General features: G+C 31.1%; 1 protein-coding gene across 1 annotated transcript; it reads left to right on the top strand.

Annotated features, from left to right (window-relative positions):
* The first annotated feature begins 381 nt into the window (after positions 1 to 381).
* Positions 382 to 5,419, top strand: LOC143081883 (uncharacterized). Its single transcript, XM_076257542.1, has 3 exons — positions 382 to 520; positions 2,552 to 2,696; positions 5,008 to 5,419. The coding sequence occupies exons 1-3, from the start codon at positions 470 to 472 to the stop codon at positions 5,259 to 5,261; spliced, it is 450 nt and encodes a 149-aa protein (XP_076113657.1). The 5' UTR covers positions 382 to 469; the 3' UTR covers positions 5,262 to 5,419.
* The last annotated feature ends 7,292 nt before the right edge of the window (positions 5,420 to 12,711 follow it).

The raw sequence follows: 12,711 nt of genomic DNA, 5'->3' as shown, positions 1-12,711 counted from the left end.
GAAAATTTGGCGGGAAACAATTCTCTCTAGATTTTTCATACACTTTACCTTTTAAAAAGATGAAATAATAACAAGGATTTGATAACATTTTCACAGAAGACCTTTTAACCTATATGTAATCAAATTATGACAAGAAAAGTCAGTGGGCAATTTCTTTTTAATGGTACTACATTTGTATATGGATAAAACCAGAGGATTCAGAAAAGCTGGCATACAAAAAAGGAGTAAACATCCTTAAGTAAATTATGTTTCCTCAGTATTTAACCTCAAGGGAAGGTAACCATTGTAAATGTATGTATCTAGTCATTCAGTAATTACCAATATCTTCGTGTTAAACGTATGCAGTAACTTAAATGTCTTTTGCACAGATAACAATGCGTATGTTGGATGTTTTATTGATACAGTATCTCAAAGACTGTTTCCACATCAATACTTGTTGAGCAGATATCATCCAGATACAGAAAACAATATGTGCTTGCTTTACTGTAAAGAAAAGGGATATATGTACTCTGGAACACAGGTATTGGTGTAGTAATGCAAAGATAATTTAACATATTACACACGTAATTAGACAATATTTTGATTGAAGGAAAAAGACATCTGAGAAAAGTACTTCAATTCCGGAAGAAATTTATTATTTCCAGGCTCTCACTTAATTAAAATAGTTTTCTAACAATATGCCAAACAAAATAGTTAAATTTATTTTATTATGAAAGACTTACAAAAATAATGTTTACGTTCAATTAATATATGGTCATTTTGATAGATTTTCTGTTTGCAAGAGTACTCCAAATACTCGAAATACTAATTTTCTTATCCCAGGCATATATAACCGTAGCCGTATTTGCACAACCGTTTTGGAAATGTTGGGTCATCAATGCTCTTCAACTATGTACTTGTTAGGCTGTTTAAATATTTTGATCAGAACGTCACTAATGAGTCTTATGTAGACGACACGTGCGTCTTGCGTATGAAATTATAAGCCTGGTACATTGATAACTATTATTCAAAACACATGTCAACAGAAATAAAAAAAAAAAACCACAAAGGTTATATTTGCGCTGTCATGAAACCATCTATATACAGTTGCTTCCGAAATTAGTTCTTCCTTTTTGTTTGCAACAGTCTATGTACGAAAATCATTTTACATTTTATGAGTTACAGCATAACATTTTGAAAGTGGGTTAATATCAACTATTAGTAGTCTATTAATATTAACTATTAACTGTATTGCAAATATCCCGTTTACATCATCGTATAGTGAAGTACGTCGCACATTCGTGGGTTATTGTTTGTCTTCTGACAATTGAACCAATTAGCACATAGATAAGTGGCACTTCGATGAAATCTGATTTTTGTTACAAAATTATTGTCATCTTTTTGAAGATAAAGTACGACACAAGTTACATGTTGACTAAATTATATAAACAAAATTCTTCAAACACATGAGACCTTATAAAGAGGTAACGTTGATAAAGGCACAGGGGAACCAGTATGTATCGGTATTTAATACAGCGATGATTTAGTGTCCAGACTTTTACCTTACACGTTGGATATATCAAGTAAACAACCCCTTCACGAATATGAGGTAAACTTGCATGTCAATGGGGAGATATTCAGCTTTATCTTACCTCCTATACATTTCTGGGAATATGACGGGTTAAACGCGTCCTGGTGGAGACCGTGTTTATTTGGTATTAGGTTAGTAGGGAGGCGGGGATTATTTCATACACAGTTAGTATTGGTGTTTCTTCCCTTTATAAAAGCAAAAAGGTACTGAGAAAAAATCGTAAAGGCCGTTTCAACAGACGTAGAATTTGATGATTAAGATGGAATAAATTCATAAAACAAGTAGCTAGTTTCTTAATACTAACAGTATCGAAGTCTTGCTCATTATGATATGCCACTAGTCTGTATTTCACATGTTAAGATAGTCGGTAAGATAAATTCGTTACACAGTGTGCTAGTGAGGTAATACGGTAAATATGGAGTCAGTAATATGAAATTTACTGACCCCATATATACCGTATTAGGTTACAAGCACACTATGTAGCTTATATTATCTGCAAAAGACGATAATAGAATACAAAAAAAAAAACACCATTGCAAACTCACCTTCATCCCATCAATATCATTGTAGTCATTATCAAAGCTAATTCTGAGTTCAATCAGAATACGTAAAGATTATAAAACTATATTTTTGAATAAAATTAACATTATGAGAAATACAACAAAAACTGTATATTTTTGTGAATATAAATGGAGTGGTGGGCTGCGGCGCCGACTTGTTCACCACGACACATTTATGATTTTATGTTAGAATAAATAAATATGGTTTGAAGAGGTATGATGAGTTGATTCTTAAAATATCAATTATATATCCATCAAAAGATTGATTTTTTTTATCTATGTGGTAACCAGTTCACTAGTAAACACTAATCTGGAACCATATTTTGACAGTTCAAATCGTCGTCAGTCATGAACAGTCTTGTTGAATTCAAATGTACATACTATTGACCTTAACCGAATTAACATAGTTAATAATTTTTAGTATGGTTTCGAATGCTATTGTGGAGATGACCCTTATCAACACTGTCCTGATAAATACGTACAGGATTATGATTGTGATATGGAGTGTTATGGCGATTCTGGTCAGATGTGTGGGGGATTTTGGAGGATGTCTGTGTATAAAACAGGTAAGGGATTTGAATCGTCAACGTGTGTAATTTCTTTTTTTTTTTTGAAAATTATCATTAAATATTTTGTATTTCTCATTTCACGGTCAAACGATTCATTATAATTCGATGGATACCAATTTTAGTTAATTTTGTTGGTACAGTTGAACAAAGCAATTAACTGTTTAACAGTACACAAATGTTCTATAGGACTGTATGAAGAATTGGACCAAACCACAAAAATAAATATCCAAGAACAAGTAAGTTGCACTTAATCCACGAAAATTGGTACCCACGAAAAAAAAATGAATCCACATGTTGTAAGTTCTATCAGAAAAAGGACAATATTTTGTTTTGGTCCAATTGAATCTTTTTTTTGGTGTTAATAACTTTTTAGAAAAGAAAGAAATGACAATCTAATTGTACATGAAACTTGGATGTGCTTCTAGATAGAATTATCATCGTTGTTAGTTTTTATTTCTTACAAAGCTTTTTTTAAAAGAGCATTGCTTTCTAAACCATATTGTCAGAAAAAAACGAACATAAAACCCATTTGTGATGTGGCTACTCTAGGTAAGATAAAATCCATATCTCAATCAAAGTTCTGTATCTGTTTTTGTTCACGTTCTGTAAATAAAGGCAACAGTAGTATACCGCTGTTCAAAACTCATAAATCCATGGACAAAAAACAAAATCGGGGTAACAAACCAAAACCGAGCGAAACGCATTAAATATAAGAGGAGAACAACGACACAACACCGAAACGCAACACACACAGAAACAGACCAATCATCAGACAAAACACCACGAGAATAACAAATGTAACATGAAAACCAAATACATGAATTTGGGATAGACAAGTACCGTGCCACGTCTTATCTCAATATCTCAAAAATAAGAGAAAACACAAACGACTCAACTGTCCTCGTATATTGAGTCGGATTCAAATTCAAGTGTTATTTTTTATTCCAATGTTTTTTTTTTCTCTATTTCAGTTGGTAATAATATAATGGAATATATGCCTTTAACATTAATTCTACTACAAACCGTTTATTTGTCAACAAGTTTAATAGATAGAAATATGAAGGATTGCAAACGTTAATTATAACCTTACACATTCGATTTATCAAACTTTAATGTAAGACGACAGATGCCACATGTGAAACATGGACTTCTAACCTTACATTTTGGGTATCTGGGATTTTGATTGTGGTTTCTGTCGCACAGTTTTTAGTTTTTCTATGTTGGACAAGGTTCACATATGTCACAAAATGGCCAAAAATATCAACTTAATCATAATATATCAAAAAGGTCACAATTTGATTTGTAAATGAGTTTATTGCAAAAGCCTTCATGCGAAATAAATCAGTTCTTTTCATAAGAGTACAAAATATTCTCCAAAGTAAGTTCATTTTGGACATTTTGTCAAAATAAAAAGATTGTGTGCAATTTTCAGACGTAAACGCACTGGGCAATCCTCGGCCGCCACCTACGATCCAAAATTTTTTGTAACCAAAAGATTCCAATTTTAAAAAGGAATTCATTAATATAAAAACCATTGGATCGTGGATAGCGGCCATGGTTAATTATGCCAAAAGACAATTAAAATAAGGGATTTTTTTTTAAACAAAATTAACCTTTAAATGCAATAACGCTTATGTGACTGGTCATAACTTCGTAAGATTTAAAGGAAGGTGTCAAAAAATATCTATTTTGTCTTGATAGTATAATCACAAGAATATATATGCGAAATTTGTAAATAATTTCAAGATTTCAAAAACACCGAAAAATTTGGACCAATTTGAACTCTTCGTGTACTATTATATGTTTGTTGTCTTTATATTTTATCTATCTATGTCGTTGTAACTTTTTTTTGACTTATGAGTTTTGAATGAACTTTCTGTATCTTTCGCCTCTATTTTGAAAAGCATATATATCCATTGGAAACATATAAATCACAGCACAAACACAACATCAATGGTTTCAAAGTAACTTCTAGAGAAGGGCGAAATTAAAGGCAGCAATGAGTTGAATGGGTCCTGCTATTCAGAAATAAATAATATATCAATACTTAGTACGATTTGCATTAATTTTATCGTGAAAGTTGAACTAGAATATTTGCAGTATTTTGTATTGATTCAAAGTTGGACCTTAGCCTTTTACTATTTACATAATCACATTCAGCTTAATCTTCAATGGGAAATAGTTATAATTACAATAAGTGGCTGTCAGGTTTTCGATTTATATCAGTTGATTTATGATTGATGGTTATCAAACAAACACGTTAAATAGCAATCTAAATAAAATCTGTTTTTGTAAATGTTTTTTACAGGATATCTACCATATAAAGAGGAAAAATTGCAGTATCAGTTAATCTCAAATAGGACGATACTTACATCACCGTCTAACCAAGTCCTGACATCAAGAAGTAAAGTTGAATGTGCACGGTATTGCTACATATCTGACAACTGTAAACTGTTTGTGATTTCCACAGCAACAGGACAGTGCAGTTTGCATAACAACTACACTGTTATGTGTGACGGGGTTCAGGACGTACAGGAATTCAAAGTTTATTTGATGAAATGAATGTAAAATAAGCCTGAAAAAACCCACTAATACACAAAAATGTCTAAAACTTACAGTACTAAAGTGAATTGGTGTCATCTGGCTATATTTATTTATACATATCCAATTAAACTAAGTGCGGCATGGCGGATTGACATGACTAATAAGCACATGTTTTTTTTTTTAAATCGCGTTTTTGTGCTCATTGAATTCTTAAGTCTAGATTTGCAAACAGTAGGATTAACACTCAGTGCAGAAATAATCGAACATTATTCTTCGTGGTAACCTAATCTTAAAACATAGTATTATCAAATTGTGATTCATTTACTTTATACAGAATTTTTGAGAATAGTTACAATAATTGATAACATTTTCATTTCTGCTAATGAGAGATAAGGAAAGTAAATATGTTTAATCTTATATGTTATTTAGTGAGTATTTATATATATTTTATTTAAAAAATTAGTGTTTATTACCTCATTACACTAAATCCTATTGACATGTGATGATTGATACAAATGTCAAGAAGATTATGATCTATCTGTAAGATTCAATTGACTTTAAATTTGTTTTCACTAATGTTCTCTTATTTTGGTGTTGTTTGTGTATTGTTTGTGTTTTAGATGCTATTTTGTCTTGAAACGATCTTGTAATTTAAGCATATTGATACCAAGTTTGATATTGTGTCATGTAATTGCATTTTAGGTTAATGAAGGGTTGACCGCCCACAAACATGTAGAATTTTTTTTTATCCTTCACATTACAATGTTTAAAATTAAAAAAATAGTGTCACTTTTCATATTGCTTGTCAAGTTAGATTTACAAAAAGAATAAAATAGTTCTTCTAAAAGGTATATTTGTTTACTATTTGTAAGTACAAACCTCTATAATTAATAATAAATGAATGACCTTAAAATTTTTGAAGAAAAAATGCCTCATCATGATAATGCCTCAATTGTAATTTAATAAAAAAAATCTAAAAAATCTGTGTTGAACATTTTTTAGATATTTATTTCCAGTTTGTTTTCCAATTCAGTGTCACTATAGTCATATTGATGAGCTATTTAATCACATAAATATGTACGTATCAATAAATGTGTCAATCATGTAGTACCTTTTAATGATTGTGTTGGTAAAAAGTAAAATCACAAAAATGCTGACCTCCGAGAACAAGTCAAAGCAGAAAGACCCTAATCAAATGGCAAAATCAAAAGATAAACACATTGAACGAATAGATAACAACAGTTATATTCCTGACATGGCACTGTCATTTTCTTAAGTAAACAATGATAGATTAAACCTTGTTTTATAGTTCGCTAAACTCTCACTTGCAGGACAATCGCAGAGCTATTTTGACAACGATCTGTGAACAAAACAAACAGATATATTAGGACAAATGTAAACAAAATATATACAGGTACATCAGTCAACATTTTGTTATTATCTTAATTTTAATAAAACAAACAAATATGTGAACCAACTCTGGCACACTTACACAATGACGGGATGAATAGTTAAAGAACCACATAACCAAAGGCACATCAGAAGGCATATAGACAAAGCATGTTAGCAAAGCCAAAATATAACAATACAAACATTATTATAGAACAACAATACATTTACAGGATGAGTAATTGCAGAGACACTTCATATGCAAATAAGAAAAACAGATGTTGCAACTGAATGTTATCTGTTCTTAGGTTTGTTCTTCTAGAAAATTAAAACAATGGAGAAAAAAAATATATAACATATTGTTTTTCACTACCCCTTTAGAGATGGAATATATAAATGGCATTTGTTTAGTTTTTAAGTAATTATTTTTCTTACAATTTATCTGTATTAATCTGATAATTCGCCACCAAACAGGATGGACACTATTAAATGTCCATTGTGGTAGACATTACGATTGCGGATGTTTTCGGTTAACATGTCTTTTGTACATTAAACATAGTAATGTTCAAACGAAACACATATTTTCGCATATACATTCCAGCTAGTCATTTATAACATTTTTTTCTGAAAAAGAAAATAATTGTGAAATTGTTAATATTATTCTCATTGAAATATAACTTTATCTAAAAACATATACTTATCGGTTTTAATATGCGGTAATTTTCAAACCCGCAAATGAAAAAAAAATAACATATTTAAATGAACGTTTAAATTTGAATGTTTTGATTTCCTTTACCTGTACATCAAATGATAGTTCTTATCTTTTGTTACAAATACGTGTTTCAGTAAAAAGTTGATGTGCAACAGTAGAAACATGTCATAAAAATGACAAAAGATTTGGTGTGATTGCCAATGAGTCAACTCTCCACAAGGGACCAGGTGACACAGAAATTGTCACCGTACGGCCTTCAACAATGAGCATATCTTTATCGCATAATCAGCTAGAAAAGGCCCCCAAGGGACAAATGTAAAACAGTTTAAGTGTGAAAACTTACGGGCTTATTTATGTACAAAAATGAACGAAAAACAAATATGTAACGCACCAACAAACAGCAACCACTTAATTACAGGCTCCTGACTAGACACAGACACTAATATACAAAGTGTGGCGGTGTTAAACATATAAGCGGTATCCCAACCCTTCGCTATATCTGGGACAGTGGTGTAACAGTGTAACATAGGAACGAACTTTTTATATAATTAGGTTTAAACCTTTCTTTTTTGCTATATTGCAATGTTAAAAAGAGACTGTGTCATATCGCAACCGACATGAAAAGAGCATATGATTCATTTTTTTTTTTGTGTGCTATATATAAGGTCAAGCTATATATAAGGTCAAAAAAGATGCATGGATTAAAATAGTGAACAGCTTGTACAACTGGATCATAATTATGGTAGAAAAAAAGAAAAATCCCAAAATAAAGCATCATCTAAAAAAAACCAGCAACAATTATCTTCATCAAAATTAAACGTGAATGTTGAATCAAAACGTCTTGCATTTTGGTAATTTATAACACATATATTTTCTACTATACGGGCAAACCAAACCAATCGAGTAATTCAGATATTCAGTGAAACACGATACTGCAGTTGGTATGAGTAATTTGAAACATTGTGTGATACATTACAAATCATACAGGATCTATTTCGAGCGTTTATTTCATCATGAAGTAAGAACTAATGGATAACAATTACATGAATAATTTGACTTTAGAACCTTTTAATTGAAACAAAATGCAGAGAAATATCACTCGGTATTTGTCTTCGTTGTAGTGTTTATTGTCTCATTTGGTCGTTCTATGTTTGTGCCATTGTTTTGTCAGTTTGTTCTTGACTTTTGAGTCTGACCGTCTAATCGGTATAGCCTGCCTCTATTTTAATTTTCTTTCGAAAAATTTGTTTTCTTTTTTAAATATCTTAAAGATATACACACATTTTGTGCTCTTCGTCCAAATCCGAATGGTTGAAGTCATCAGAATCTAGGAAATGATTAAAAACGAATCAATCATTTAAATTAATTTGTTTTCACTTAAGATCTACAAGTCCTATAGCCATTTTTGAATAAGAAAACAATATCATGGTTTCATTGTCAGATAATTTTTGTTATTTCTAATAGGGGAAAGGTGGTTATTGGTGTTCATTACAGAAATTTATAAAATACAAGTAAAAAAAAAGTCTGAATTTTCTTGTTCGCTCACATCTTGCATTCGTGTTCACAGACAGCAGATACGAGATCCATCCACACGAATGCAAGATGTGAGCGAACATTTCGAAACGTGCAGTAGTGGAAAATTTACCGTATATCCGTTCTATAAAATGAACGAATCGAACAAATATAAAAGACTGGCAAAGGAAGCACACTTTATAAATGACTTTCAGCCAAAATTAAACGGATCTACGTAAACACGTTTGATTTATCTCCCCTTACCGTTATTGTAACGTAATAAACGTTACCAACGGCAGTGTCGTCAAGGACATTGTTAAAACGTCGCCTGAAGATTGTCAGAAGGCATGAAAGCGCTAGTGACAATATTTTAACGAACTGTTATTATTTGATGTGAAATGTAGTTTGCAAATTGAAAAATATTATTATATATATATATATATATATATATATATATATATATATATATATATATATATATATGCGCAAAGTAAATTTCAAATAAATCTTTTTTTAACTTCAGATTCATGCATGTAATTCATTTGAGAACATTCTTGGAATTAATTTAACTTATTTAACATGTTGAAAGGTATAAACTTGTGCTATAATTTTTCAAATGATAAAGTAATTGAACTATTTTATGAATAGATGTAACATAACTTTTTTAGAATTTGCTGTGTAATATAGATAAAATGGTGTGTACACAACATGACATTGGTTAATTGAATAACAGATTGATTTGAATAAAAATGTTTGCCGCAGGTCTGCAGCAAACACCCAAGAGAAAGATTAATTTGCATAAATGTGTTTGCAGCAGGTCTGTGGCAAACACTCATTTGCATATACATGTTTGCAGCAGGTCTACAGCAAACACGCAGGAGAAAAATTAATTTGCATAAATATGTTTGCAGCAGGTCTGCGGCAAACACTCATTTGCATATACATGTTTGCAGCAGGTCTGCAGCAAACACTCATTTGCATGGTAAATTGTTTGCAGCAGACCTGCAGCGTATTTGCAGCAAACACGCTGCAAACACGGACTCTGTGTTCGCTGCAAGTCTGCAGCAAGTTCGCAGCAGACTTGCAGCAAATGTTTGCAGGAGGCTGATTTTTTCAGTAAGAGCCATGGTGTTTAGCCACTTTCAACACTATTGTGTCTTTTCGTGGCGGTCAGTAAGCATATAGTTTTTATCCACGAAGAGAATCACCGACTTTCGGTAGGAAAACTTAAAGTAATAGTCAATCAAGATTGGAGTAGAGTGCACCGGCCATGTATGGGATTCGAACTTGCAGCTTGGGTGTTGTCTGACTAGCACAGTATTTCGACTACATATGTTTTTTTATCATTTAAATTTCTTATCAACTCTTTATATAAAAACACAAAGACACATACTTCCTTGGTGCAGTTTTTGAGATGTACAGAGTATAACGATTTTTTTTCGTATATACGTCCGTCGAGATATTATTTTTATTTACATGAGGTTATAAAAGAATTTATGATCAACAAATATTAAACACACCCTTTGGTCATGTCATTTGATGAAGACCCTTTCTATATTTGAATAATTGTAATCAATATGATAGTAATATCATGTGTTTAAACAATATTTTTTTATATCAAATTCTAAACGTAGTCAGCTTTTTCATGTTTCATATTGTAATAAGTATATGTATATTCTGTATATTTTTGAATAGTAAAATTGAAAAGTCTCATTGTATCTATAGCTTTATCATGAAACCCTACAGTATCGCTCGTTTTCAAGATGCATAATCTAACCACACTCAGAAAAAAAATTTGGTGCTCATTATTTTTGCATAACCTCGGTGCCCAAATATCCGTTCCTCATAAGTTATCAAATTCACAACAATAAGGATATTCAATAAAAGTGTTGTGAAAGTATCCTTTACAAAGTTCCGTATTGGGATCATCATAGGGCATACATGTAGGGCAATATAGACCGCATGTTTTGCATGTGTCGATGTCCACTTGCCAAATTTTAAACAGCTTTCTATGGTTATAACAGCCATGTGTACAATCCTATAGTTTAGACAAGGACAGATAAGAGATACCATTCCGGGTGGTCACTGAATGTAAAAAATTAAAAATGATCTATGTTCGACTAATTAGACCACTCGACCATCGATGCCAAATTGTTTCAAGACTATTATGATGGGCTTGTTTATAGTGTATCTTTTATATTACAAAGGATGTAGTGTATCAACTCCGGTATAGTTAAGTTGTTATTTTGATAAGTAAGGAATGTTAGGTTATCGGAAAACTGTCATTTTAGTTCGATGATTTTATTGTTGCAAAAAAATAATGGTTATTTTTGTTTTTTTTTTTGTTTTTTTTTTTAAACCAATAAAAAACTTGACATGTTGTATATTCTGGTGTTCAATAAAGCTCAAATTTAAAAGTATGGTTTTAAAATTTCTTGGGAATAATGTTAGTACATAAGACAAAAGAATAAGACATACACAGTGACATACTGTGATTAATATCTTTGTCATTTGATCTTTTGTGTAGTGATGTCTCATTGACAAGAATTTTACATCTTCTTATTTGTAACCACCCAACCGTTCAAGTCTTATCGAATTTATTGAATAAAATTCATTGTTTGCACATTTAAAATTGATAATTTTTCTTGCAAATGACTAAACGGTAAAGAAGTAATTATTTCTCATTGAATAATTAATCAGCAAACATCTAAGCTTGTCTTGGATTGTCTGGAGTGTCTGGGTATTATATTACACAATTATTTTTCTGTCATTGTAACACGGGAAAAAAGGATGATTATAAACTGTATTGTCTTGTTGTCTTTGGCTGAAATTGTGAATTCAATTAAGGTAACTCTTTATTTATCAATCGAATCATAGTTAAACAAATTATATTTAGATTAATTTAACTTTAAAACACTATTTTTTTCTCAAAAAAAGTATTGTACGACAGTTTTGTTTTTTTAAGATAACGAGTGTGGAATCGCATGGAGTGATGTACATACAAAGCAGGAGACGGTAATGCAATCTATCTCCACTTGAAGTTGATTCCATCGTTTCTCTCATTATGTTTGTGACTTATAATTGTTTCCCAAATCAATTATAAAATAAGTTTAAAAATGATCGAATATCGGAAACATAAAAACCATCAAGGATATTCTGCTTTAAAATATGTACGCCAGTTGCCCGTTTCTTCTAGAAAGGACTCCATAGTGTTTAAAAAAATCCCGATTAACAGGAAATTATATTGCGTTGTTATAATAAATTACATTTTGCGGTCACAGCAGTAAATGTAAATGACTTTTTGCAAAGCCTTCACGGACGATAATTTTTGCTCCAACCTCAGCAATCCTTGGCTTTATCATTCCAATGTGAAATTAAATTTTTGATAAAAACACATGAGATAGAGATTGGTATTATTTAACGTTAAATTTAGCCTTACATTGACTTATTCCAAAATATCGACTACACTTTCAAATGTCAAAGAAAGAGTGCACACATGTAATATTGACACTAGTATACTAAACTATGCAAACAACCTCTTTATACGCGTAGAAGCCGTTTACTATTTTTTACAGAGGTAATGATTCGGTCTTTTTGAATACAAAATGTATGTCTCCATCTGATATGCCCCAATTGCCTAGTGATTGTTTCAAATTCCCGACCTTTAATGGCCTTTAACATACTTATTGCGTTTATTGTTATGTTGTTCTCTTTCTAAACATGCATAGAATAATAACTACTGGACGTAAAGAAACCACCAATTAATAATCTAAAACTGTCCGTTAATTAATTTAAAAATTATTATCATTTTCAGTGCGAATACAAATGTTGTTTGCGAATACGTTGTATGAGAGA

The sequence above is a fragment of the Mytilus galloprovincialis genome, chromosome 7 (genome assembly GCF_965363235.1).
Source record: "Mytilus galloprovincialis chromosome 7, xbMytGall1.hap1.1, whole genome shotgun sequence".
Taxonomy (NCBI): Eukaryota; Metazoa; Mollusca; class Bivalvia; order Mytilida; family Mytilidae; genus Mytilus; species Mytilus galloprovincialis.
This window is presented reverse-complemented; position numbering and strand designations above follow the sequence as displayed.

Bases quoted from the DNA above. Each gene is read 5' to 3' on its own strand.
- LOC143081883 (XM_076257542.1), top strand. From the start codon at position 470: ATGTGCTTGCTTTACTGTAAAGAAAAGGGATATATGTACTCTGGAACA. The intron at 521-2,551 runs GTATTGGTGTAG...AATAATTTTTAG, and splicing joins ATATGTACTCTGGAACACAG to TATGGTTTCGAATGCTATTG. The intron at 2,697-5,007 runs GTAAGGGATTTG...TGTTTTTTACAG, and splicing joins GATGTCTGTGTATAAAACAG to GATATCTACCATATAAAGAG.